The sequence below is a fragment of the Balaenoptera physalus genome (assembly GCF_965194825.1).
Source record: "Balaenoptera physalus genome assembly, chromosome: 2".
Taxonomy (NCBI): Eukaryota; Metazoa; Chordata; class Mammalia; order Artiodactyla; family Balaenopteridae; genus Balaenoptera; species Balaenoptera physalus.
The window spans coordinates 10772417-10800036 of record NC_138883.1 but is presented as its reverse complement, the minus strand read 5'-3'; the positions used below and the strand labels follow the sequence as shown (position 1 = coordinate 10800036).

The window sequence follows — 27620 nt, the reverse complement described above, 5'->3', positions numbered from 1 at the left end:
TGGCACCAAGCCTGGGAAGAGATAGACTCACTTCCTCCTTGGACTTTTGGGCTTAGACGTCATCCAGCATGGAGGGGATGGAAAAAGATATGCCATGCAAATGGAAATCAGAAGAAAGCTGGAGTAGCAATTCTCATATCAGACAAAATAGACTTTAAAATAAAGACTCTTCCAAGAGACAAAGAAGAACACTGCATAATGACCGAGGGATCAGTCCTAGACGAAGATGTAACAATTGTAAATATTTATGCCCCCAACATAGGGGCAACTCAATACATAAGGCAAATGCTAACGGCCATGAAAGGGGAAGCTGACAGTCACACAGTCACAGTAGGGGACGTTAACACCCAGCTGGCGTCCTCGGCAGCCTCACTACCTGCAGAACTTCTGACACTGCTCTTCCTTCCCAGACAGTGACCTCGCAGGGTAGGCAGGGGCGTAGGAGGTGGGGGAGGGGAGAGAGCAACAGGACTTCACTCACTGTACCCTCTCTGCTTCCATCCAGGGCTGCTGTCACCGTGACCAGAGGTGAGTGTGCTGGGAAGGGGCTTGAGCCCACCTTTACCAGGAGACTTTGGGAACCTCCAGTCTTGTATCAACCCAGGTCACCCTGAAGCCCTAAGACTTAGGCTGGGTGGGCAGTGGGCGGGGCAGGGATGGATTATCAGAGGTGAACAGGATTCTGCAGATCAGGGAGCCAAGCAAAGTCATTGTTAACTTTAAAAGCTGTGGTCTGTGCAGATTTGGGGGGCAGGCTGGAAGTGCCCGCAGGCTCCTGTAGGACAGAGGGCAAGGCTGGGGCAACAGAGAGGTGCCCTGCCCTCCCCCCGCCAGTCCATCATAAATCAGGCAGAGCACTTCTGATTTTCACACTCTGTTTCTCAGAAAGATAGTGGTGTCCTTGGCTCTGCACCTAGTGTTCCCACACTGCCTCCAAGATGTCAGCTAAAGCCATAGAGAGCGGGGGAGGAGATGCCACTGACCCCTTCCGGCCGGAATCTCCCTCTGATGGTGAGTGCCCTAGGGAAGCTCCAGAGGGCGGGGTGGCCCAGGGCTTGGGGTGCCTGAACGAGGGCAGAGGGGGTCTGGGTTCTGGCCTGGAGCTGCCACCAGGTGCACTGTGCCCCATCAGGTCTCTAACCTCCTGGGCCTCACACTCCTGCTCTGTGAAGTCTGGAACCTGCCAGCTCCGCGTTGGTGCTGGATCTCCCTCTCTCTGTCTTCTCCTTGGGTTCACCTCCAAGCATCTTTGTCACCTCTTAGCCCAGCTGCCATTGATGTCCCCTCCCAACATCAGAGTTCTTGGGAGTTTCGGGAGATGGTGGAGGGCGCCGTGTGGGGCCTCTGGTCCCTCAGCTGCCCACCCCGCTGGGAGCTCCCCCACCTCTTTTTTTTGTTTTTCCAGAGGAGGATGAACCTTCCCAGTCATCCGACCAGGCCTCTGATGGTTCTCCTCGGAAGCCACCACAGGGGCCACCCCAGGGGCCAGATGGATCTGGCTCTGACCCCAGAGACCCACCCAAGGATGGAGGCAGCAATTTCTCCCATAAAGCAGGTAACTGATCCCTGACCATCAATCCATGGGCCCTCACCCAACTCCCCACTGCTCAGTTCAGCCTTCTGAGTTGTCAGTGTCAGGCCCACGTTCCTGATAGAATCTCTGACACTCACATTGTCAGAAAAAGGGCACAGTATACATGAGAGATGAAATAAATGACGCTCTAGAATCAGAGGAGCCACACTTCAGGACTTGGCTCTGCCTCTGACTTGCTGAGTGACCCAGAACCAGTCACTTGCCCTCTCTGGGCCTTGAATGGTTTGCTTTTAAGCACAGGGTAGGATGAGGTCCCTCTTAGGGCTTTCCCAGAGCCAGGTCATATTCTGTTAGGAGGGACGGAGGTGCTGCTCAGGCTCCAGGGCAGCCGGCAGGCGCAGGCGCAGGCTCAGGCACGGCTCCTTGCCGGTTAAGTCCACTGGCCGTGCCCGACCTTGTGGCCCCATAGCACCCAAGGCGGGTGAGTACCATTTCTCCATTTTCGCTCCTCCCGTGATGCCCCAGGGCCTGGTTGTTAAAGTCCACCCAGGACACACCCTCGCAGAGCAGTGTCACATGTAAGGGTGGGGCTAGCCTGGGGCCAGGGCAGCAAAAGACACAGGCTTTTTGTTTTATTTTGTTGGGGGTCCGGTAGAATGCACATAGCATTAAATTTACCAAGGTAACCATTTGTCAGCGTGCAGTTCAGTAGTGTTGACTATATTCGCATTACCATGCAGCCAACCTCCAGAACTCTCTTCATCTGCCCAAAGTGAAACTCTGTACACATTAAACATTAACTACCCGTATCCTCCTGCCCCCAGCTCCTGGCGACCACAGTTCCTTCTGGCTCTATAAATTTGACTAATCTAATCTAAATTCCATGGAGGTGGTATCATACAGTGTTTGTCTTTTTGTGACTAGTTTATTGTACTTAGCATAAGGTTCCCAAGGTTCACCTGTGTGTCAGAACTTGCTGTGTAAGGCTGAATGATATTCTATTGTGTGTATATACCACATGGTGATCATGCATTCATCCGTTGATGGACACTTGGGTTGCTTCCGCCTCTTGGCAATTGTGATCAATGCTGCTGTGAACACAGGGGTGCAAATATCTCTTCAAGACCCCGCTTTCGATTTCTTTGGATATATATCCAGAAATGGGATTGCTGGATCATATGGTTTTCTATTTTTAACTTTCTCAGGAACTGCCGTACATTTTCCATAGAGGTGATGGTGACTAGGGTGGCAGTGGTGGAGCCAGAGACAGATTGGAGTCATGCAGCCACAAGCCAAGGATTGTTGGCAACCCCTAGACAATGGTGCTAGAAAGAGGCAAGGAAGGATCCTCCCCTAGAGCTTTCAGAGAGAGCCTGGCCCTGCCTACACCTTGATTTTAGACTTCTGACCTCCAGAACTGTGAGGGACCATGGGAGAATCAACACAGTTTGTGGTAATTGGTTACAGCAGCCTCAGGAAACTAACATGCGCAGACCTCATTTTATTGTACTTTGCAGATACTGCGTTTTTTACAAGTTGAAGGTTTGTAGCAACCTAGCATTGGCAGATATTGGTTCACATTTTTAGCAATAAAGTATTTTTTTTTAAATTTATTTATTTATTTATTTTTGGCTGTGTTGGGTCTTCGTTTCTGTGTGAGGGCTTTCTCCAGTTCCGGCGAGCGGGGGCCACTCTTCATCGCGGTGCGCGGGCCTCTCACCGTCGCGGCCTCTCCCATTGCGGAGCACAGGCTCCAGACGCGCAGGCTCAGTAGTTGTGGCGCAGGGGCCTAGCCGCTCTGCGGCATGTGGGATCTTCCCAGACCAGGGCTCGAACCCATGTCCCCTGCATTGGCAGGCGGATTCTCAACCACTGCGCCACCAGGGAAGCCCCGCAATAAAGTATTTTTAAATTAAGGTATACTCCTTGTCTTTTTAAACAAAAGGCTATTGCACATTTCGTAGACTACAGTATAGTATAAACATTAACTTCTATATGCAGTGGAAACCAAAAACTTGACGTGATATTCGCTTTCTTGCGGTGGTCTGGAACCGAACCCTCAGTATCTCCGAGGTGTCCCTGGACAGAGGTTGAAAATCCCATTGTGGTTGAAGGCTGTATTAGAGTCAGAATCTGTACAAGGAGGAGGTGGGAGTCTCTAGGGGGGTGCTGGACATTGGTAATAGAAAGGGGGCAGTTTCTGTTAGTGATAGCATCTAGGGCAGCACCGTCCAATAGACCTTTCTGCGGTGATAAGCATGCTTTCTGCGTGATCCAGTATGGTAGCCACTAGCCACATGTGACTATCGAGTCCCTGAAATGTGGGCCGTGGGACTGAGGAACTGAGTTTTAAATTTTATTTCATTTTAATTAACTAAGATTTAAATAGCACACATGGCTAGTGGTTCCTATAGTGGCCAGCATGGGCCTAGTGTATGACCTTGGGTGTGTGTGGCATAGAGTTCAAGATCCTTGGAAGTGAGGCATGAGAACTTCAAGGCCAGTTTGTTGGAAATATCATCTGTGCAGAAACGGAAACCCTCAAGACAGGTCAGGGGTACTGATGGAGAGAGAGGTGATGGTGAGCCATGAGCTGCAACCTTCAAGAAATGACTGCAGGTCTGAGCCTGATTTCGTACCTTCTCTCCCTTGCCTGGGACCAAGGCTTCTCTTCGTGGGGAGCTGGCTGAGCTCACTCCTGTAACTCCTGGAATCTCCGGAACTCCTGGTCCCAGCTGCCCCAGCACCCCAGTCCCTGCCCCTCTCATATGTCCCTGCCAGCCCCAAGAGCTCTCAGCAATTCGACATGGTCCAGGCATGCTCTGCCCCGTGGTGCCAGGGGCTCCAGCCACAAGGCAGGACACACACAAGGAGCAGGGTAATTTCTCTCTCTTTTTTTTTTTTTAATTTTTGAATTTTATTTTATTTATTTTTTTATACAGCAGGTTCTTCTTAGTTTTCCATTTTATACATATTAGTGTATACATGTCAATCCCATTCTCCCAATTCATCCCACCAGTACATCTCCCACCACTTCCCCCCCTTGTTCTCTACACCTGTGTCTCTATTTCTGCCCTGCAAACTGGTTTTTCGAGGTTCCACATATATGCGTTAATATACGATATTTGTTTTTCTCTTTCTGACTTAACTTCACTCTGTATGACAGACTGTAGATCCATCCACATCACTACAAATGACCCAATTTCGTGCCTGTTTATGGCTGAGTAATATTCCATTGTATATATGTACCACATCTTCTTTCTCCATTCGTCTTATGATGGGTATTTGGGTTGCTTCCATATCCTGCCTATTGTAAATAGTGCTGCAGTGAACATTGGGGTGCATGTGTCTTTTTAAATTATGGTTTTCTGTGGGTATATGCCCAGTAGTGGGATTGCTGGGTCGTGTGGTAATTCTCTTTTTAGTTTTTTAAGGAACCTCCATACTGTTCCCCATAGTGGCTGTATCAATTTACATTCCCACCAACAGTGCAAGAGAGTTCTCTTTTCTCCACACCCTCTCCAGTGTTTGTTGCTTGTAGATTTTCTGATGATGCCTATTCTGACCAGCATAAGGTGATACCTCAATGTAGTTTTGATTGCATGTCTCTAATAATTACTGATGTTGAGCAGCTTTTCATGTGCTTCTTGGCCATCTGTATGTCTTCTTTGGTGAAATGTCTATTTAGGTCTTCTGCCCATTTTTTGATTGGGTTGTTTGTTTTTTTAATATTGAGCTGCATGAGCTGTTTATATATTTTGGAGATTAATCATTTGTCCGTTGATTTGTTTGCAAATATTTTCTCCCATTCTGAGGGTTGTCTTTTCGTCTTGTTTGTGGTTTCCTTTGCTGTGCAAAAGCTTTTAAGTTTCATTAGGTCCTATTTGTTTATTTTTGTTTTAATTTCCATTACTCTAGGAGGTGGATCAAAAAAGATCTTGCTGTGATTTATGTCAAAGAGTGTTCCTCCTATGTCTCCTCTAAGACTTTTATAGTGTCCGGTCTTACATTTAGGTCTCTAATCCATTTTGAGTTTATTTTTGTGTATGGTGTTAGGGAGTGTTCTAATTTCATTCTTTTACATGTAGCTGTCCAGTTTTCCCAGCACCACTTATTGAAGAGACTGTCTTTTCTCCATTTTATATCCTTGCCTCCTTTGTCGTAGATTAGTTGACCATAGGTATGTGGGTTTAGCTCTGGGCTTTCTATCCTGTTCCATTGATCTATATTTCTGTTTTTGTGCCAGTACCATATTGTCTTGATTACTGTAGCTTTGTAGTATAGTCTGAAGTCAGGGAGTCTGATTCCTCCAGCTCCATTTTTTTCCCTCAAGACTGCTTTGGCTATTTGGGGTCTTTTGTGTCTCCTACAAATTTTAAGTTTTTTTGTTCTAGTTCTGTAAATAATGCCACTGGTAATTTGATAGGGATGGCATTGAATCTGTAGATTGCTTTGGGTAGTATAGTTACTTTCACCATATTGATTCTTCCAATCCAAGAGCATGGTATATCTCTCCATCTGTTTGTGTCATCTTTGATTTCTTTCATCAGTGTCTTATAGTTTTCTGAGTACAGGTCTTTAACCTCCTTAGGTAGGTTTATTCCTAGGTATTTTATTCTTTTTGTTGCAATGGTGAATGGGCTTGTTTCCTTAATTTCTCCTTCTGATCTTTCGTTGTTAGTGTATAGGAATGCAAGAGATTTCTGTGCATTAATTTTGTATCCTGCAACTTTACCAAATTCATTGATTAGCTCTAGTAGTTTTCGGGTGGCATCTTTAGGATTCTCTATGTATAGTGTCATGTCATCTGAAAACAATAACAGTTTTATTTCTTCTTTTCCAATTTAGATTCCTTTTATTTCTTTTTCTTCTCTGATTGCCGTGGCTAGGTCTTCCAAAACTGTGTTGAATAATAGTGGTGAGAGTGGACATCCTTGTCTTGTTCCTGATCTTAGAGGAAATGCTTTCAGTTTTTCACCATTGAGAATGATGTTTGCTGTGGGTTTGTCATATATGGCCTTTATTATGTTGCGGTAGGTTCCCTCTATGCCCACTTTCTGGAGAGTTTTTATCATAAATGGGTGTTGAATTTTCTCAAAAGCTTTTTCTGCATCTATTGAGATGATCATATAGTTGTACTTCTTCAATTTGTTAATATGGTGTAGCACATTGATTGATTTGCATATATTGAAGAATCCTTGCATCCCTGGGATAGATCCCACTTGATCGTGGTGTATGATCCTTTTCATGTGTTGTTGGATTCAGTTTGCTAGTATTTTGTTGAGGATTTTTGCATCTATATTCATCAGTGATATTGGTCTGTAATTTTTTTTTGTAGTATCTTTGTCTGGTTTTGGTATCAGGGTGATGGTGGCCTCATAGAATGAGTTTGGGAGTGTTCCTTCCTCTGCAGTTTTTTGGAAGAGTTTGAGAAGGTTGGGTATTAGCTCTTCTCTAAATGTTCGATAGAATTCACCTTTGAAGCCATCTGGTCCTGGACTTTTGTCTGTTGGAAGATTTTTAGTCACTATTTCAATTTCATTACTTGTGATTGGTCTGTTCATATTTTCTGTTTCTTCCTGGTTCACTCTTGGAAGGTTATACCTAAGAATTTGTCCATCTCCTCCAGGCTGTCCATTTTATTGGCATAGAGTTGCTTCTAGTAGTCTCTCATGATGCTTTGTACTTTTGCGGTGTCCGTTGTCACTTCTCCTTTACATCTCTAATTTCATTGATTTGAGTCCTCTCCCTCTTTTTCTTGATGAGTCTGGCTAAAGGTTTATCAATTTTGTTTATCTTTTCAAAGAACCAGCTTTTAGTTTTATTGATCTTTGCTATTCTTTTCTTTGTTTCTATTTCATTTATTTCTGCTCTGGTCTTTATGATTTCTTTCCTTCTACTAACTTTGGGTTTTGTTTGTTCTTCTTTCTCTAGTTCCTTTAGGTGTAAGGTTAGCTTGGTTATTTGAGATTTTTCTTGTTTCTTGAGGTAGGCTTGTATTGCTATTAACGTCCCTCTTAGAACTGCTTTTGCTGCATCCCATAGGTTTTGGATCATCGTGTTTTCATTGTCATTTGTCTCTAGGTATTTTTTTATTTCCTCTTTGATTTCTTCACTGATCTCTTGGTGAAGAGATTTAGTAACGTATTGTTTAGCCTCCATGTATTTGTGTTTTTTACGTTTTCTTTCCCTGTAATTGATTTCTAATCTTACAGCGTTGTGGTCGGAAATGACACTTGATATGATTTCAGTTTTCTTAAATTTACCGAGGCTTGATTTGTGACCCAAGATGGGATCTATCCTGGAGAATGTTCCATGTGCACTTGAGAAGAAAGTGTAATCTGCTGTTTGTGGATGGAATGTCCTATACATAGCAATTAAATCTCTCTGGTCTATTGTGTCATTTAAAGCTTGTGTTTCCTTATTAATTTTCTGTCTGGATGATCTGTCCATGGGTGTAAGTGAGGTGTTAAAGTCTCCCACTATTATTGTGTCACTGTCGATTTCCTCTTTTATAGCTGTTAGCAGTTGCCTTATGTATTGAGGTGCTCGTATGTTGGGTGCACGTATATTTATAATTGTTGTATCTTCTTTTTCGATTGATCCCTTGATCATTATGTAGTGTCCTTCCTTGTCTCTTGTAACATTCTTTATTTTAAAGTCTATTTTATCTGATATGAGTATTGCTACTCCAGCTTTCTTTTGATTTCCATTTGCATGGAATATCTTTTTCCATTCCCTCACTTTCAGTCTGTATGTGTCCCTAGGTCTGAAGTGGGTCTCTTGTAGACAGCATATATGTGGGTCTTGTTTTTGTATCCATTCAGCGAGCCTGTGTCTTTTGGTTGGAGCATTTAATCCATTTACATTTAAGGTAATTATCGCTATGTATGTTCCTATTACCATTTTCTTACTTGTTGTGGGTTTGTTTTTGTAGGTCTTTTCCTTCCTTGTGTTTCCCACTTAGAGAAGTTCCTTTAGCATTTGTTGTATAGCTGGTTTGGTGGTGCTGAATTCTCTTAGCTTTTGCTTGTCTGTAAAGCTTTTGATTTCTCCCTCAAATCTGAATGAGATCTTTGCCAGGTAGAGTAATCTTGGTTGTAGGCTCTTCCCTTTCATCATTTTAAATATATCGTGCCACTCCCTTCTGGCTTGTAGAGTTTCTGCCGAGAAATCAGCTGCTAACCTTATGGGAATTCCCTTGTATGTTATTTGTTGTTTTTCCCTTGCTGCTTTCAATAATTTTTCTTTGTCTTTAATTTTTGCCAATTTGATTACTGTGTGTCTCGGCGTGTTTCTCCTTGGGTTTATCCTGTATGGGACTCTCTGTGCTTCCTGGACTTGGGTGGCTATTTCCTTTCCCATGTTAGGGAAGTTTTCAACTATAATCTCTTTGAATATTTTCTTGGGTCCTTTCTCTCTCTCTTCTCCTTCTGGGACCCCTATAATGAGAATGTTGTTACGTTTAATGTTGTCCCAGAGGTCTCTTAGGCTGTCTTCATTTCTTTTCATTCTTTTTTCTTTATACTGTTCCACGGCAGTGAATCCCACCATTCTGTCTTCCAGGTCACTTATCCGTTCTTCTGCCTCAGTTATTCTGCTATTGATTCCTTCTAGTGTAGTTTTCATTTCAGTTACTGTATTGTTCATCTCTGTTTGTTTGTTCTTTAATTCTTCTAGGTCTTGTTAAACATTTCTTGCATCTTCTCGATCTTTGCCTCCATTCTTTTTCCAAGGTCCTGGATCACCTTCACTGTTATTATTCTGAATTCTTTTTCTGGAAACCACTTCATTTATTTGTTTTTCTGGGGTTTTATCTTGTTTCTTCATCTGGTACAGAGTCCTCAGCCTTTTCATTTTGTCTATCTTCTGTGATTGTGGTTTTATTTCCTCAGGCTGCAGGATTGTAGTTCTTCTTGCTTCTGCTATCTGCCCTCTGGTGGATGAGGCTATCTAAGAGGCTTGTGCAAGTCTCCTGATGGGAGGGACTGGTAGTGGGTAGAGCTGGGTGTTGCTCTGGTGGGCAGAGGTCAGTTAAACTTAATTCCCCTTGTCTGCTGATGGGTGGGGCTGGGTTCCCTCCGTGTTGGTTGTTTGGCCTGAGGTGACCCAACACTGGAGCCTACCCGGGCTCTTTGGTTGGGCTATTGGCAGACTCTGGGAGGTCTCACACCAAGGAGTACTTCCCAGAATTTCTGCTGCCAGTGTCCTTGTCCCTTGGTGAGCCAAAGCCACCGCCTGCCTCTGCAGGAGACCCTCCAACACTAGCAGGTAGGTCTGCTTCAGTCTCCCCTGGGGTCACTGCTCCTTCCCCCGGGGTCCCGATATGCACACTACTTTGTGTGCCCTCCAAGAGTGAAGTGTCTGGGACTTCCCTGGTGGCTCAGCAGTTAAGAATCCGCCTGCCAATGCAGGGGACATGGGTTCAAGCCCTGGTCCGGGAAGATCCCACATGCCGCGGAGTGACCAAGCCCGTGTGCCAGAACTACTGAGCCTGCGCTCTAGAGCCCGTGAGCCACAACTACTGAGCCCGCGTGCCACAACTACTGAAACCCGCGCCTAGAGCCCACGCTCTACAACAAGAGAAGCCACCGCAATGAGAAGCCTGTGCACTGCATCGAAGAGTAGCCCCCACTCGCCACAACTAGAGAAAGCCTGCCTGCAGCAACGAACACCCAACGCAGCCAAAAATAAATAACTAGATAAATTTATAAAAAAAGAAAAAAGAGCAAAGTCTGTGTTTCCCCAGTCCTGTCAAAGTCCTGCAATCAAATCCCACTAGCCTTCACAGTGATTCTCTAGGAATTCCTCCTCCCGTTGCCGGACCCCCAGGTTGGGAAGCCTGACGTGGGGTTCAGAACCTTCACTCCAGTGGGCGGACTTCTGTGGTATAATTGTTCTCCAGTTTGTGAGTCACCCCCCCATCAGTTATGGGATTTGATTTTATTGTGATTGCGCCTCTCCTACCGTCTCATTGCAGCTTCTCCTTTGTCTTTGGATGTGGGGTATCTTTTTTGGTGAGTTCCATTGTCTTCCTGGCGATGACTGTCAGGAAGCAGGGTGACTTCTGATGGGGGAATTAGAGATGCTTCCTGCAGAAAGTGACAAGTAGGCTGAGCCCTGGAGGATGGGGGGCTTTCACTCCAGCTGTAGCCTGGGATGGGTATAGGGTGTCTGGAAGAGGGAAAGACCAGAAAAGTCCAATTTATTCCATCGCAAATGAAAATAGCATGCTTTTCTTGGGGTTTTTTTTGGTTTTTTTTTTTTTGAGAAAATGATACCAAATGTATTGACTTCACAGAGCAGCATGAAACCTTTTCAAGGCAGGTGCCCCTCGCCATCTGGAGCATAACAGAGCTCCGGACTCTCGTCCATCCACCTCTGCATTCTCAGAAAATCAGACTTCTCGGGAAAAGCAGGAAGAGGCCAGGCAGGGTCTGCTCTCTTCTCTGATCCCAACTCCAGGGAACCCCTCCCACTGTGGCAGCAGTGGGAGTGCAGGGGGAGGCCAGTGCCATGCACTCATGCGGGTGCTTTTTGTCTCCAGGAATGGCCTGTGCAACCGTGATTGGAGGAGGTGAGTCTCTTTGGGAAGAAACTCAAGCCCCCATCTGACCCTGGCCCTGGGCCCCCGGGACCACCTGGCCTTGACCAAGCCCAAGATTGCCTTGAGCCCCAGGACATGGGTGGGTAAGGGTGCAGTGGGCAGGGGACAGAGTTGGAACACTCGAGGTGACAAGAACCTTGCCAAGAAGGAAACGAAGCAAAGCCATTCAAAGCACCCAGGTCCAATCTCAGCTTCTCCAGGCAGGTTGTTAAATCTGTATGAACCCATGATTCCTCCCCAGAAAGCAGGGCCAGGGGTACCTCCAGAGGGTTGTAGGGGATGTGTAAGCTGAGCTGTAGGGATTCCTCGGACTGGTTTACAAACCCTCTAGCTTATCCTGTGAGCCCAGAGGTTTCCAGCTGTGCCCCTGGCCAGCATCCTCTAACACGGTGGCCAGAATTCAAGAAAATGAAAACATTTCTGTCACACCAGCCACAGTCTCAAGTGCTCATTGGCTACATGCAGCCAGCGTGTTGGACACTGCAGATACAGAACGTTTCCTGGTTGCAGAAAGTTCTATGACTGCACTCTCTGGAGATGTAGGGGGCCCCTGGGGGGACGCCCACAGGCAGCTGCAGGGCCGAGGGCAGAAGCTACCACCCCAGCACCTCTTCAGAAGAGCAGCTCTGTCCTTATTCTGTGGGCCCTGTGATTGGGGGAAAGACACTATTTTCCCTGCCAAAAGGGGGTGCTTGAAGACCACCACTCCTTTAATTTTATTTCACACAAGGGCGGTTGAGGCACAGGGAGGACAGGTGAGCCTTCCAGGACCACAGCAAAACAGAGGAATGCACAGGCCTGGGATCCAGCTTCTTGGGGGGGGCCCCGTCCACTCGTGCCCACTTCTACAGCCTTCCTTTGCCTCAGGCCCCGTGGCTCTCACGAAAGCCAAGTGGACCCCTCACCTCATCCCTCCAGGAAGGTATCAGGGAGATCTGGGCAGTCTGTCCCCTGGGGCCAACCCTAAAGCTCCTCTCCCCTTACAGCCCTGGCCGTGGGGGCTGTGCCCGTGGTGCTGGGTGCCGTGGGCTTCACCGGGGCAGGAATCGCCGCCTCCTCCTTAGCGGCCAAGATGATGTCAGCGGCCGCCATCGCCAATGGGGGCGGAGTTGCCGCCGGCAGCCTCGTGGCCACTCTCCAGTCCGTGGGTAAGTGTCCGGGCGGGAGGGGGGGGGAGGTTGTGACACCCCAGCACAGGATTCAGGCCAGAGGCTAAGCCGGAGGGAAGGCCTGTCTCCTTCCTCCAGCTTCGTGGGCATCAGTGTCCCTGGTCCTTTGTGTCTCCCTCACTGTCCCCTCTTCTGGTTGGGGATGGGTTTGGGGGCACTGGGGGCGTGCAGCGCAGCAGGTGCGCGTTCCCCATGAGCCCTACAATACCTGCGTAGGGCCCTCCCCTCGCTGGGCCCAGCCTCGTGCTGGGGAGGGAGAGGCAGAGACCCTCTGCCATTTCTCAGAGGGTCTGTCCTGTCGCTGGTGGAGTCACCACCAGAGTGCGTGTCTCCTCTTCGGGCAGCCATGGGCAGCAGCCCCTCCCCAAGCAGACCTCCTGGGGTTTCAGGAAGTAGAGGAGGGAACAGGACTGGGACGTCTGGGTCTTGGGCCTCCTGAGGGTCCTGGGTTCTCTGACCTCCACTGTCCTGCCGGGAGCTGCCGGGGCTGCCTGTCCCCTTGTGCTCTAACACCCTCCTCTCTCCCAGGGGCAGCCGGACTTTCCATGTCATCCAACATCATCCTGGGCTCGACTGGGTCAGCTTTTGGGGCCTGGTGGTGGGGTAGAAAAAAGAAAACCCCTCCCCCTCCTCCACCAGGATCCAGTACTGAAGCAGAGAGGGGCCCCTGTGCTGGAGAGGACCCTCCAGGGCCTCAGGATGTCAGTCCCCCCAATGACAAGTCCTCTGCCTCCCAAAATTCTTCAAAGAAGCATGGGAAATAAAGACGAGACGCTGAGACCTTCACGAGTGTCCGCACTGCCTTCTTGTTTACCAGGCAGGGCGCAGCGCATCTGCAGAGCCGTGGCTTCGGGTTGGGGGGCAGCAGGAACTCTGTAAGAATGGGCACTGATATCTGCGACAGGAAGCCAGGTCTGTTGCAGTCCTGCCACCCAGCTGTGACCCTGGGAAGGTCATGTCTCCCCTTTGAGCCTCAGTTTGCTGCTCTTTGGATGGGATCGTGGATCACATGTCTTCTAAGATGTCAGCCAGAGGCAGCATTATAGGATGGCTTGGCCCTGGGGTCACTTTGAGCCATTGACCCTCAGTTATGAAACACTTTACCCTCAGGGATTATTGACCCCTCCCCTCTCCACCCAAGACTCCGGGTCTGACTGTACCATGAGTCTAGGAACTCAGCAACACTGTCTGCCTGGCCTGGTGGCCTTTGGAGCTCTTCAGGTAGGTAGAGAATTTGCATTTCTCCAGAGAGCTCTGTCCCGGTTGGTGTAGAGCTCAGGGTCTTGAGGCTCCAAGGGAGACTGGCCAGAACCTGCAAGGACAGACAGGCCTCCCTCCCCTGGTGGGGCTCCCAAGAGGCTTGTCGATGCAGAACACTCATCTATCTCCTAAGGCCCACTGGCTGCCTGGCCCTGGATCAGGTGGCAGGCATTCTATGTGTGTTGACCTGGCCTCTGCCACCTGCCTGCCTGCCCATGCAGATAACCCACACCCAGCTTCTGGCAGCCCTGCTTCCACTTTAGACTTGACTCTCAGATCTCATCCTATTGGCTCCAGGACCCCGGCCCAGGTCCCCACTCTGGCCTTCACCCTTGTCTTCCTTTACTGCCCCTCCTCCACCAGGCTCTCTCCCTCGGATGCTGCCTCAGCTCACTCATACAGCTCCCAGCTAGCCTCAAGGGCTCCATCCCAGGCTCTGTGGCTTCAGTGGATCCAAGGGGTCCCTATCTGCTTAGGGTGTGTAACAGAGAAGGACAAACCTGACTCCACAATGGATCTATTCCTTGAGCTCTAACCTTTGTGCTCTATTGCCTGTGCTTAGTCATGCTGGTTCTGCACCTGTTGTAACAGAATATTCCTGTTGCCTGAAATCTACAGGACAGCCCATTCTCAAGGCTCTGACCCTTAAAGGTATACTACTTCTCCATTAAAGCTGGAGAACAGAGAATAACATTTGTCTTGTTGGAGGTTTATAGGAACATTGTGACCAGACCTATGGGGGACAGCTGCAAGAACAAAGGCACCAAGAAGATTGCAACAACCTGCCACAGCCCCTCCCCTTTTAGCATAAAAGAAACCTGAATTCTAACTCAGGGAAGATGGTTCTCTGGGACAGGAGTCCCCCATCTTCTCGGTCTGCTGGCTTTCCGAATAAAGTCTCTATTCATTGCCCCAACAACTTGTCTCTCAATTTATTGGCCTGTCGTGTGGCAAGCCATAGGAGCTTAGACTTGGTAACAGGTGCAGTGTTGGTAGGGGTGGGGGGAGGCAAGCACACAGTTGATGGCGTTAAGGGACCTGTGGTCAATTACAGTAATGACCACATTCTCCAAGCCCTTTCGATGTATCTGTACAGCTCCTCTCACCGAGGGCTGGTATTTATTGTCCCTCCCTGAGCCTGGGCTGGCCTGCTGGGACAACAAACACACGGACAGAACGGAATGCAGGAGTCAACCCATTTCTTCCAGACGAGGTCCAGACACCCGACTGAGCCCAGCTACGATCCACAAAGCCAGCCCACCGCTACCTGCTGATGTATGAGGGAGCCCAGCTGAGACCAGAGGAACCACCTGTCTAAACGGCTGACCCACCGAATCCTGAGCTCTCTATATTAATCTTTATTCGTTAAATTTGGTGCGCATTTGTTACATACCAATAGCTAACTGATAACCTGACACAATGTGTGCAAGCCATTGAGAGATTCAAGCTATATTGCTTGGAGGAGAGAGAAGACAGACATTAATTGTAGCTATCTGGGAAGATTGCTTGGAGGAGGTGCTGCTTATTTAAGGATTATGTAGCTATAAGTAATAGAATTTTGATTAAAACTGTCTCAGAGTTCAAGGGACTTTATTGGCTTGCTAACTGAACAATAGAAAAGTCATTTGGCTTCAGGCAAAGTTTGATTCAGCAGCTCAACACTGATGCCAAGGACCTGTTTTTTTCTATCCCTCCTCTCTTTGTTACCCAACACAAGTTTGTGTGCCTGAGGCACAGTGAGGCCAGACAAACCGAAATTTTGGAGTTTGGGGTTTATTGCAGGACCATGAAAGAACGGGGTGGCTCATGCCCCAAAAAACTGCAACTCCCCAAGGGGTTTCAGCAAAACATTTTTAAAGGCCAGGTGAGGGAGGGGCATCCCAGGGCCTGTGATCAGCTCGCACGCAATTCTCTGATTGTTGATTGGTGGAGGTAACAGGGCAGTTAACATTATCAGTCCTTACATGCCAGTAGGCGTGAGGGCTACATGCTCATGGTCATCAATCTCTTCCATTTGGTGGTGGTTTTTAGCATCTGAAAATCTCAGGAAATATGCACAAGATACTGTTATCTGGGTACTTTAGAGAGGAGCTACAGCAGAGGATACTGGGGAGGGGTCTGTCCCTCCCGGGAAGTCCTTTTAGGGTCCTGCTCAGTTACATCTGCTTTCTGAAGTAGCAGCTTCACACTATGGCTGCCGACTCTCATGGTTAACAAGAGGGCTGTTAGCACACGCTGAAGGCTACCTCCTTCTATTTCACGTCTCCCCCCAAAAGAGTATATTTTCATGATCCTTCTGCTGAAAAGCAAGGAAACTTCCTTCCCAAATATCTCTGGTACATGTTTCTGTAAGTATCTTATGGACTTCCCTGGTGGCGCAATGGTTAGAAATCCGCCTGCCAATGCAGGGGACAAGGGTTCGAGCCCTGGTCCGCAAAGATCCCACATGCCGCGGCGCAACTAAGCCCGTGCTCCACAACTACTGAGCCTGCGCTCTAGAGCCCACGAGCCACAACTACTGAGTCCGCATTCGTAGAGCCCGTGCTCCGCAACAAGAGAAGCCACAGCAATGAGTAGCCCGCCCACCACAAAGAAGAGTAGCCCCCGCTCACCGCAACTAGAGAAAAGCCCGCGCGCCGCAATGAAGGCCCAACACAGCCAAAAATAAATATGTATGGAAATATGTTAATATAAATGTTTCAGACATTACATGAAATTGCTAAAAATCTTATATGTTCTGGTATAATGTTATAAGTAATAATCCTAGTTATTACTTTAAAATGTATATCTCAGAAATAACTAATTTTCTTGTCAACTGCATTATTATGAACTTTCATCAAATCTTTTACCGTGGTCATTTTTAAGTCCTTTGTCATTTACAGACAGTTCTGGGTGTACTCTGATGATCTTGCAAATATGTTCCTATAAAAGGGTTTCATCTTCAAGAAATTCATGGAAAAGACTCTGACAAGTACAGGTTTCTGGTAACTGACTGTACTGCTGAACTGAATGAATAAGCATTTTCAGAACTCTGATGAAAAACTGATGAACTCATAAAAGTGCTAACAAAAGATCAAGATGAAAAAAAACAATTAATTACATGGGACTGAGTGAACTGATGAGGATGAGTATAATTTTTGTGACTTTCTGTCTGAATTTAAAAAAAAAAAAAAAAAAATCCCACAAGGACTCAGAGGCAAAGAATATACAAATCAATTTTCACTGCAAAGTAAAGGAGCTGTTACAGTGGAGGATTACTGGACTGAATGTCAATATTATGACATAGTATGAGTGTGTTTCATGTTTGGTAATTGCAATCATTGTTGCTTTTGTTGTGGTCATCCATGTACAATGCTTGGTGTCAGTCTATTTATCTCTTGTAAAAATAAAATACAGTGTGTGTGTGTGAAAAAAAAAAAAAATAGACTAAATATGAGTCTTTATTTTTAAAAAACAGATGTTCCTGTAAGTATCTTAAACGGAGTCATCTATTTATTCCTAAACTGGTTACTTTGGCCCAAGGGATGGATGTGATGATTGATTTCACTCAGTCTGGGATTGCGTTTGGAGGCTGGGAGGAGAGCCCAGGCCTCTGATAAACCCAGACTCAGGGCAGGGGCTCCAGTACCTGAAAGAGAAGTAAGTTCCTGTTTCTAAGAGGACAGGAACTTGGGACGCTACGTGGCCGAAGACAGTGACTGTCCCCTACAGAAAGCACAAGACTTGTCCTCTGACGGAAGACTGGCCCTTGTAGGGGAAGCCGGAGCAGTCTCCCGGCCAGGCTTGCTGTGCCTTTCTCTGTCTTTTAAAAATCTTCCTACTGCTTCAGCAATTAGGGAAGAGCATGATGGACCTGAAGCCAGGCCATCGGTAGGTTTTTGTCTTTTTATTCTTTAATGTTACAAAACGGGGTTTTTATGACTTGCTAATGAAAACTAACATTTTACTGCACTTAAATTACCTAAGGTGGGGCATGTTGATAACGGGGGAGGCCGTGCATGTTGGGGAGCAGGGAGTATAGGGGAAATCTCTGCCATGAACCTCAGTTTTGTTCGGAACCTGAAACTGCTCTGAAAAATAAAGTCTATTAACACAATTACCTAGTAAAGATTTACCTAATATATATTCATTCTAATAATACATTCACACCTGAGAAATATTATTCATTAATAAACGCATTCTGCTCTTAACCATCGGAATGACTACAGATTAGGCTAAAGCTGATTTGGGTCTGACAACCATCCACTCCTATCATCACAGTCCCTCACTCCCACTCCCAGAAGTGAGTGCTGCTACAATTTGATAAGTATTTGGTTGGTCAAAAATTTCGTTAGGTTTTTCCCACAAGATGTTATGGAAAAACCCAAACGAGCTTTTTGGCCAACCCAATACTTTCCATTCTCTTTTATAGTGACTTCCTGTGATAGATGAGAGATAGATAGGTAGATAGATGTGAGAGATAGACGACTTCAGAGAATATATTTATTTATTTAAATTCTTAATTAATTAATTAATTTTTGGCTGCGTTGGGTCTCTGTTGCTGCACGCGGGCTTTCTTTTTTTTAGTCGCAGCGAGCTGGGGGCTACTCTTCGTTGCAGTGTGCAGGCCTCTCATTAAGGTGGCTTCCCTTGTTGCGGAGCACGGGCTTCATTCGTTGTGGCACGTGGGTTCAGTAGTTGTGGAGCACGGGCTCTAGAGTGCAGGCTCAGTAGTTGTGGCGCACGGGCTTGGTTGCTCCGCGGCATGCGGGATCTTCCCGGACCTGGGCTCGAAGGATTCTTAACCACTGCATCACCAGGGAAGCCCCAGAGAATACATTTAATGTAGTGCTGTTATATGCATTTTTTATTGATATAGTTTTGTTTTAACTCATACATATTGTTGTGCAGCTGGCGTTTTTCTATTCTATAGGTCTTTCTCATTATTTTTAACTACTGTTTGGCATTCCATGGTAATCATACACCATATTTTATTTAGCGTTTTCTCATTTTACTAATATTTGTGTAGCTTACTTAACGTTAAAAAAAAAAGTTTCCTGTTTTGGAGAAATATCAACTGAAACTTCAGAGCTGAGAACAGTGGGGCACAAGGACCTTTACTTCCAAGGAGCGCTGCTGACCATGCCCCTTGGGGCTAACAGTTCTGTGACTATCAGCCCCTAGCACCTATATCCAGTCTATATGTGGGAGGGCTTGGGATTCATTGAAAGAGATGCTTTAAACGCAATTCGTTCAACCAATATTTGCTGAATGCCCACTCGTGCTCTGAGTGCTGTGACACAGGGTTTAATGGGACAGAGACCTCTGTCCTCATGGAGCTTTGATGGGGGCCTGGAGGATGCTTTAGCTTTTCTTGGTCCAGATCTCAGAGCCCCAGCGGTATGCAGTATGAGATCTCTCAGACATGCGACAGTTGGGTGCATCCAGGGCTGTCTACCCACAGAGAGTGGGCAGTGGAGGAGAGGTTGGACCACTGGAGCTTGGCAGTGTGAGGAAGCTGCGTTCCTGAGGGTCACATGGAGGCTTGGAGAGGCGATGGGGTTCGAGCCATCTTCAAAAGACTCAGCCAAGAGGGTGCCTGCCTATGTGTGGAGACCCGGGAAGAAATGGATGCAGCAGCGGCAGGGGCAGGGGGCAGGGGGACGGGGAAGGAAAGAGAAAGGGTCCAGAGAACTCAGGTAAAGAGCAAAATGGGAGGGCCCCACGGGGAGTCGGCAAAGAACTCCCTGCGAGTCGGCAAAGAACTCCCTGCATGACTCTTTAGCTCATCTGTAAAATGGGGATAATAGGACCTCTTCAGGGGGTTGTTGTGAGGATTAAAATACTTAATACCCGCAAGCACAGTGCTTGGCCCAGAGCAAGAGTCGGGCCCAAAAGTGTCCCCGTGTAGGAGAGCTCTGCGGATGCTGTGGCAATCTGTTTTTGGCGCCCTCTGGTGGGGAAGATTCAAAGTGCCAGCTCTCTGTAGGCTCTTGGACCCTCCGGTCAGCAGGGTTCACTCACCCACAGGGTCCTTGCCAAGGGGAAGCTTCCCCTGGCTGGACACCTCCAATTCTGTCTCTGGCCACCGCTCTCCAGCAATCCACCCATCCTGGGTTCCCCTCGACCTTCTGGGCTGTGTTTATGTCCGAGTTCTCAGCTCTTCCAGCTCTGCCTGCCTGATTCCACATTTGGGCCACGGGAAACAGTCAGGAGCTCTAAAGGAGCAGCTCCCCGCCCAGAGTGGTCCCCTTGCCCTCCTTTTGTTGCAGCAAAAATAGAAATAAAGTCTCCCCTCTCCTGAGAACAAGGAAAATAAAGGCAACAGTGAACAGGCTAGAGAAGAAACACAACCTGGCCTGAAAGAGTTAATCACGCCTAGTTTTATTTTAACTGTTACTAAAACTAGATTTGTACTTCACAAAGCTAATCTATCACTCTTTAACACTATGTGAATTACATCCTGCCCTGCCTTGTAGCAAATCACCCCTTGGAGCATTTGCATTTCAAAAAGAAGTTCACCTGCCAATAACCCTCAGACAAAGGGACCCAATTACAGGGCTGTCTGATGCCAGTTGTGACTGTTTTGAAATAATGCAGGAAGAGGAAGAATGCAAGACCTTCACTGTTTTGATCCTTATCATATACCGGGGACTGCAAGCCCCACATATAAAATCTTCTCCGAGTCCCTGAGGCGGGGGTGGGGGAAGGGTGGGGACGGGTGGGGGAGGGGAGGGGAGGGGAGGGGAGGGGGTGGCACAGTTCTTGAGGCACTAGCCTGTTGTGTCTTCCCTTCTGCCTGGCAGAGGAAGAAAGCCATCTCTCTTATCCTCCAAGATCTCTGTCTCTGTATTTCTGTAAGGCATCTGTGCACAGAGAAGCCGAGATTTCGGCAACACTTTCTCAGGAAGGCCTGTCAGCTACTGTCTTCTGCCTTTAGCCCTTATAGGCCCAACTCTGATACCTGTCCTTGTTTCCCTCAAATTCCAAGGGATTCATGTCCAGCTTTCCAAAAGGGGTCCCACTGAGGTGCAGCTGGCCAAAGCACTTTCCCTCTTGTCACCCATGGGACTTGAAGGAAAGCAACGGCCACCAGTGCTCTCTTGTTCTTTCCCCTTCTCCCTTTCCTTTCCTCTCCAATCTCAACTCCCTAATTCATCCTCTACTTTTAAAACTGGTTTTCCAGTTTCTTAGCATAGCTTTACAGCAGAGCTTAGAAGGTCGAGGTTCCTGGCCCATGATTGACCCGTTCCCTGTCTTTGAACCTCAGTTGAAGATAGCAATGAACATTCAACCAGTTCCAAGAAAGTTCTGCATTTAACATTTGTATGTGGTAAAAGTATAAAACCATGCCTGGGAATAATCAACTCTAAATTCTGGAGGGTGACTCCCTGTGGGGAAGGGGGCAGAGAAAGGAGGGAAATTAGAAGGGATTCTTGAGTCATGTAAATTGTATCTGTAACGCTTGAAGTCCTGAGCTGAGGGGTGGGCAAAGAAGTGTTTATTATTATCTATAGCTTTTTGGATACCAGAAAATATTTCATGTTCTAGACAGATTATATAATAATATGTCATAGTATATACTCATATTTTAAGAGTAAGGTGAAAAAGAGAAGAGCAGCCGTCTATGGCTCTTTCAACAATTTGTAGTAAAGGCAGCAGAGAAATGAAATGGCACTCGGCAAGATCTTGGTGTCAGGAAGTGATTAGAAAATTGATCTCTGTAATAAATAGGTTTGTCCTTTGGGGAAGATGTTACCAAAGGTAAGCTCGTGTGCCCCAGGCAGAGGGAGGCCAAACAAACCCAAACGTTGGAGTTTGGAGTAGAGCGATGTTTATCGCTGGGCTGAGCCCCCTCAAAACCGCAAACTCCCTGAAGGGTTTCAGCAAAGTATTTTTAAAGGCCAGGTAAGGGAGGGGCGTCCCAGGGTATGTAATCAGCTCCTGCACAATTCTCTGATTGGTTGATGGTGATCAATCCTTAAGCACCAGAAGCTCTGGGGGCTATGTGCTCAGAATCATCCAGCAGTTAACGTCTTCCATTTGGTGGTGGTTTTAGCATCTGAAAAACTCAGGAAATATGCATCAGCTACTGTTATCTAGGTACTTCTCAGAGGAGCTAAAGCACAGGACATGGGGGAAGGGTGTCCCAGGAAGGCCCCATAGGGCCCTGCAAGGTTACCAAGACAGGAGAAAAATGGGTTTGGCTTTCGTTTTCCTGGGAAAATGAAAGCTATCTCTCTGGCTGCCTGCATTCCTTTGGGCTGTACTTCAGGTGGGTGGAACTGCTATAAACATCCTGTCTCAGGCCTTCCCAGAACACAGACAAGCTCAAGACCCACAGGTCAGTTCCACATCTTCAGAAAGTCTGCTCCTTTGGGTGAGACAGGCAGGGGTGGGCAGGGGCTGCTCCTTCCTGACGCCCCTACCTTCGGGGGGCGGGTGGGCTCGGCGAGTGGAGGGGAGACCCGTGTGGATCCACTGGAAGAATTGTCTCATGTTTCTCATCTGGGTGGCTGCAGTCAGAGAAGCTGGGTCTTGGGAGGGAAGTGACCTAAGCCCCCAGCTGGGCTCTGGGACTCTGGAAGCCGTAAGCCTAGTCCGTGCCCGGGTGACCCTCCAGCCGTGAGCCTGGGTAGGGGTGAGGTGGGCAGGGGGAAGAGACAAGCATTAGGAGGAACCAAATCAGAGCCATTCCAAGCCCCCGCTTTGGAAGCAGCTGGACCTGGGTCGAGTCCCGCTTTGCCAAGCCAAGCTTTGTGATCTTGGATGAATCTCTTACCCTCTCTGTGCCAGTATTTCCTCATCGTAAAATGGGGATAGTAATCTCATCCTTCCCGTTGAGTTAGTGAGGAGAGTGCATGAGAACAGGAACCCAGAACAACCTGACCGTGGTATAGGCCTTAAAAACGTAATTCGTCCTGATTTCCTAATTCTGGCACATTTTAAATTACTCCAGGGAGATTTAAGGGAGTTCTAGAAATCTGTGTTTCAGGAGGAGGGAAGCAGCCCACCTCGGGAAGTAAGATCTCCCTCCAGCCCCCTCCCCACCTTCCCCTCACACAGGTCCTTCTGTAACCCCAGTACCATATCTTGGACCCTTCCCAGGCCTGCATCTTCCACAAGCTCAGAGCAGCCTCTCTACCCCTTGGAGCCCCTTGAGATTTTTAAGGGCAGTGGGTGTGACCCCAGTTCTGGTGTCCTCATCTCCCCATCAAAGCTCCACTGTTTCAGCAGTTTTGGTGCCGGTCATTTTCTGTGCCATAGAATTTACCAGCGCTGTCCTCTTAGCATCTAACCTGGCTTCCCAGATACTGTCTGCAGGGAGCCTGGTCAAAGTGGGCGGGGCAGCCTCTGGCGGTATCTTGGCAGGACTTCCTTGGGTGAGTGTTCCTGGCAGGGACTGGTGGGAGGTGGCATGGGGGCTAGGGAGGGCACAGGGTCCTGCCCAAGGACCCATGGGAGGGGACAATAGCATCACCTTCAGTCTCTCTCCCTCCCCTGTCCTTCCCCTTGGGCGTCTGCCCTGGCTTTCTCTCTGAGAGGGGTCAGAGGGAGGCAGGTCCCTGGGCACAGGGGATCTGGGCCCCCTGCCCTCTCCCGCCTAGAGAGGGGGGACCCTAAGGGACCCTGCGGCTGAGGCCTGCTCTCTGGCTCTCACTTCCCTGGGATTCACCACCAGAATTCTCCTCCTTTAGTTTTTTACCTAAGCATCCAACCAGCCTTTGGTAAGTTTGTCCTGATGGATCGATCTCAGATCCAGAGCATTGATTTGAACAAAATTCTTCAATTCAGGCCCGTTTTCTTCAGTTAGTTCTTGCAAGCCCCCTTTCTGGTTTTATTTATTTATTCTCGCTGTTTATCTTCCCTTTTGCCTGCAATTCCCCCCTCTCATATTAGAAAGTCAGCCTTTCTAACATGTTGAACGTGTATCTGTTTTTCGTATATTTTTTTGTAAAATGGGTGTTGCTTTTTGTTTGGATGTGGTTTAATTTACATACAGAAAAGTGTATTGTATATCTCATTTTATTTCTTTTATTCGACACTGAGAACTATGTTTCTGAGATCCCTCAGGGTCGATAGGTGAGCTTCTAATCCTTGCTTTCAATCGCTGCAAAGTGCTCCAATGTGCATCTGCCACCATTCAACTTTCTGCCCCTAGGGTGGACCCCCGGGGTCCTCCCACCTCTGCCAAAAGAAACTGTACAGCATGGAATTGGCTGGGGGTGGTGGTGGGCGGCGACACAGCCTCCAACCACCGCCCAACCTCTGACCTCTGACTCCTGTGCATCACCCTCTGTTCTTAGGGCTCACCATGGCATCCAGCGCTGCCCTGGCTGGGGCCACATCTACCCTGGGATCCTTGCTGGGGACACTGAACGGCTCCTACCTGCTAGGATGCCCTGCTGCGGCCCTGACCGCTTTCCCACTAGGAGGTAACTGGCCCTGGGTGATAGACACCCCTCCATGGACCCCTACCCAGCACATGGGAGTATGACAAGAAAGTTAAGACCTGGGCCACAACTGGCAGTCTTCCTCATGGTCAGAAATATGAGGACTCCTCAGCTTATGAGAAACAATTCATAAGATGAAAAGAATCAGAACAGCTGAATTTGATCAAACGCTGTGACATCCTAGTCACTAAGCTTAGCGCTTGACATTTATCAATTCATTTAAGTCTCATAACAACCCCAGAGAAAGATGAGATTGCCCCTTATTTACAAATGAAGGAAGCGTTGTCCAAGGGCCCTGGGCTGGGAGGTGAGGTGGGGTGGGTAGCTGCTCCGGAGCCTGCGACAGGAAGTAGAACAGAAATGCAGGCGCCGGGGCCTGGGAGGAAGGCTCAGGGCAGGGCAGGTTCTGAACAGCCCAGAAGGGCCATGCTCCTCCACCTGGAGATGCCCACTGGGGGAGCCCTGCAGGCAGGCCATCAGACAGACAGCACCCTTTCCCCTGGGCTGTCTGTGTGTTGGGGCCCAGGTACGCCAAGCTGCTGGCCAGCCTGGCATCATCTCTCCTCCCAAACAATAATGCTGAGCCTCAGATACCCTTTAACTGGGCTCTTGTTTCTTGAGTCTCTGGTTCCATACCCCAACCAGGTGGCCCACTGGTCACTTAGGGTTTCGCTTTCATACCCCTTAATCTCTTTACTTCCTTCGCTGCCACCCCAAAGCTCTCTTCTTGGGGAGCTGGCTGAGCTCACTCCTGCACACCTTGCTAGTGTTAGAACTCCGGGTCCCCACTGGCCCCAAAGATTGCAGTCCTGGCTGCTATGGCTGCTGCAGACCAAGACCTCTGCCAGGGAGTTCCAGGGACTCTCAGTGTTGGGGAGCCAGGCAACTATGGTCCAGTGTTGTGAGGGGCTCCAGCCACAGGGGATCAAGGATGGTTCTGATTGGGAGGGTCAGGGTCCGCTTTCCAGAGGAAGGGGCAACAGGTGGGGCCTGGGAGAATCAGGAACATTCAATGCGTTCCAGCACTGTTCTCAAGCAGCCTTCAGGCCTTCAGCAGTGCTTGCCCTGATTTCAGCCGGGTCCTGCAAAATGAAACACACCTCTCCACAAGGACTTACTGCTGTCGGAAGAGGTTTCTCTGGACGAAGGGAGAAGGGTGTATAACGCCCCACCCCAGACACACACTCATAAATCACCAGCCCTATTTCAGATGAACTAACATCCCGGCTCAGAGGGCGTGACACTCACTTCCTGCGCCTCTTCCTGCCCGAGTCAAACCACCATGCCCTAAATTACTTTGCCAAGAGTCCCGCATTCACTGTGAAGGGGGCTGCAGCTGCACGCCTTCCTTCCCAAATCTGTAAGGTTTTGTTTGTTTTTGTTTTGAACAAACCTGGCTTGGAAGGCAGAGAGAAAAAAGAACTTCTGTGCTTCCCACAAACAACCCCCAACCAACCCGTCCACAGACATTAAAAAGACACGCAGCAAAACCCCTATCTGATGGTTGGGTTTTTCTGGAACAAGGCCCTCAAACCCCGTCTCCAGATTACTCTAGGCCCACGCATGCAGGTCCACTGAGGACAGGTGACCCGCCTCCCCAGCAGCCCTTGCCAAGCTCAGGGCTGTGGCTCACCTTCTCAGGAAGAAGCAGGCGGGGGTCCTTCCTCCCTGTGTCTCCCAGCCTGGGGCAGACCCCCCGGAGGCGGGCTGTGGGCTCAGGGAGTGGAGGGGCGGGCAGGCAGTGTGGATCCACTCACAGAATGTTCTTTCGGTTTCCAGCCAAGGCTGCTGCAGCTGTGGTGGGAGGAGGTAAGTCCCTGCTGCGAGAACCTTCTCCTGGCCCATCCCCAGGCCCTGGGACTTGGGGAGCCGCTGGCCTTGCACCTGCCCCAGGCTTCCTGTACGTTGTAGGGTGGGAGGCGCTGGAATGAGAAAAATGAGGAGCTCCCATGCTCGCACAGAGGCAGCCCCAGCAGGGGCCCAACCTCCTTGCCCAGCCTCCACCGCGTGACTTCGGATGTGGCTTTGAACTCTTCTGGGTTCAGTTTTCCTCGTGAAAAACAGGCCAAGGCTGCCCCTTCAGGGTGATTGTGAGGGTTACGTAGGATGAGACATGCGCACAGTCTGGCCCCAGGAGGTGTGTGTTAAGGAGAAGCCATTGGCTCAGGGACTCTGGCTTCCGATTGCTCTGCGGTGACGCCGTGGGGACCCAGAGTTGGGATCCAAGCGGGGCTCAGACCGTGCTCCTTGCTTTATGCTGGGCCCTGGGTAAGATTTGCTTGTATTAAAGATTTCCTCAGCGAAGACAAGAAGCTTGCACACCTCCGCCCCGCCCCCAACTTAGTTCCAGGATTTTACTAAGGCAGAAACTGAGGCCTTTCCCCAGGAAGGTCCTGCTGCGGATCAGAGGCCTGACCCCGGTGACCCCGCGGCCCTCCCCTCCGCTTTCCCCACCAGCTGTGCCGCCCTCGACTCCTGACTGCAGGCCGTGCCAGGAATCTCTCCCAAGCTCAGGCTTTACCCCTTCTCCAGGCTCCCTGAAGTCCCCCAAGCTTGACGTGCTGTGCGTGTGTGATTTGGGGGCGTGTCCATCTCCCCCTCAACCCAGCTCCTCTCCCCCTACAGCCCTGTTCGTGGGGGCTGCGCCCGTGGTGCTGGGCGCCATGGGCTTCACCGGGGCAGGAATCGCCGCCTCCTCCTTTGCGGCCAAGATGATGTCAGCGGCCGCCATCGCCAATGGGGGCGGAGTTGCCGCCGGCAGCCTCGTAGCTACTTTCCAGTCGGTGGGTAAGTGTCCCCGATGGGGCTTGCTGTGGAGGGTGAGGGAGGACAAGAGCCTCAGAGCATCCAGCCCTGACCTTAGCCCTGGTGAGCCCCAGTCTGCCTGTGCCTTTGTCTCACCCTCCGTGGTCACTCTCTCTCTGGGTCTCTGAAGCAGGCATGTTGCCGGGGGCAGGTGCTCTGGCCTAGGGTGTGCTCAGCTCAGGCTGACTCTGCCCAAAGCAGACTTTCTGAGTTAGCTGGGGCATCTCTGTCCCACCTGGGGTTCAGCCTTCTTTCCCAGAGAGTGAGGCAGCTCCCAGCCATCGGTTTCACCACTGGAGTTCATGCCTTTGGGTACCTGCTTGCAGCAGCCTTTCCCAAACAGAGATCCTCGGGGGTTGGGGAAACAGAGAAGGGTTCTGGGTGGGATCTCTGGGCCTGAGGCCCTCCTGACAGACCCTGGAGTCTCGGACCCCATGGTTCTGCCCCACAAGCTGCCCCAGGCTGCCTGTCCCATTCTACTCACCCTCTGCTTCTCCCCCAGGATCAGCTGGACTCTCCCTGTCATCCAGAGTCCTCCTGGGATCCGCTGGGTTTGCCCTTGTGTCCCTCGTGGTGGGCTTGTGACAGCTCCCTGTCACTCCCTTTGCGGAGAAGAGGACCAGGTAGTGCCCTGCTCGCCAGCCTGATGCAGTAAGGGACCGAACGCTGCACCCCCAGAGGAAAATAAGAAATAAAAATGCGTTGTTGCGGCCCCTCTGGATCCCTTCCTTCCTGTTTGCCTGAAGTCGGGGTGCGGGAAGGCTCACTTCTCTTAGAGCGACATGGTGTCGGGGTGCCCAGAGATGGACTGA

The 27620-nt window shown here is 49.1% G+C and overlaps 2 protein-coding genes and 1 long non-coding RNA gene across 8 annotated transcripts; 2 read left to right on the top strand and 1 right to left on the bottom strand.

Moving 5' to 3' along the window:
* Positions 1–885: 885 nt before the first annotated feature.
* LOC309654784 (uncharacterized protein) lies at positions 886–13096 on the top strand. Of its 2 annotated transcripts, XM_082449223.1 has the most exons (5): positions 886–1011; positions 1406–1555; positions 11082–11111; positions 12128–12289; positions 12839–13096. In XM_082449223.1, the coding sequence occupies exons 1-5, from the start codon at positions 939–941 to the stop codon at positions 13072–13074; spliced, it is 651 nt and encodes a 216-aa protein (XP_082305349.1). In that variant the 5' UTR covers positions 886–938; the 3' UTR covers positions 13075–13096. The 2 variants fall into 2 exon arrangements, with proteins under 2 accessions (XP_082305349.1, XP_082305350.1); XM_082449224.1 differs by lacking the exon at positions 11082–11111.
* LOC309654791 lies at positions 10835–25776 on the bottom strand. Its single transcript, XR_014260442.1, has 2 exons — positions 24548–25776; positions 10835–11117 (listed from the first exon to the last, which is right to left on the bottom strand). It is a non-coding gene; the product is annotated as an uncharacterized lncRNA (long non-coding RNA).
* On the top strand, positions 21761–27521 carry LOC309654786 (interferon alpha-inducible protein 27, mitochondrial-like). 5 transcript variants are annotated; one of them, XM_082449226.1, is made up of 6 exons: positions 21761–21893; positions 22861–22932; positions 23857–23985; positions 25783–25812; positions 26629–26790; positions 27311–27521. In XM_082449226.1, the coding sequence occupies exons 1-6, from the start codon at positions 21776–21778 to the stop codon at positions 27391–27393; spliced, it is 594 nt and encodes a 197-aa protein (XP_082305352.1). In that variant the 5' UTR covers positions 21761–21775; the 3' UTR covers positions 27394–27521. The 5 variants fall into 5 exon arrangements, with proteins under 5 accessions (XP_082305352.1, XP_082305351.1, XP_082305354.1 ...); XM_082449225.1 differs by having other exon boundaries at positions 21761–21929; XM_082449228.1 differs by lacking the exon at positions 22861–22932.
* The last annotated feature ends 99 nt before the right edge of the window (positions 27522–27620 follow it).

Excerpts from the sequence above, each read along its gene's own strand:
- LOC309654786 (XM_082449225.1), top strand. The coding sequence starts at position 21,776 with ATGAAAGCTATCTCTCTGGCTGCCTGCATTCCTTTGGGCTGTACTTCA. Across the intron at positions 21,930-22,860 it reads CAGAAAGTCTGCTCCTTTGG|ATACTGTCTGCAGGGAGCCT; the intron begins GTGAGACAGGCA and ends CTGGCTTCCCAG. Across the intron at positions 26,791-27,310 it reads AGCTACTTTCCAGTCGGTGG|GATCAGCTGGACTCTCCCTG; the intron begins GTAAGTGTCCCC and ends CTTCTCCCCCAG.
- LOC309654784 (XM_082449223.1), top strand. The coding sequence starts at position 939 with ATGTCAGCTAAAGCCATAGAGAGCGGGGGAGGAGATGCCACTGACCCC. Across the intron at positions 11,112-12,127 it reads TGCAACCGTGATTGGAGGAG|CCCTGGCCGTGGGGGCTGTG; the intron begins GTGAGTCTCTTT and ends CTCCCCTTACAG. Across the intron at positions 12,290-12,838 it reads GGCCACTCTCCAGTCCGTGG|GGGCAGCCGGACTTTCCATG; the intron begins GTAAGTGTCCGG and ends CCTCTCTCCCAG.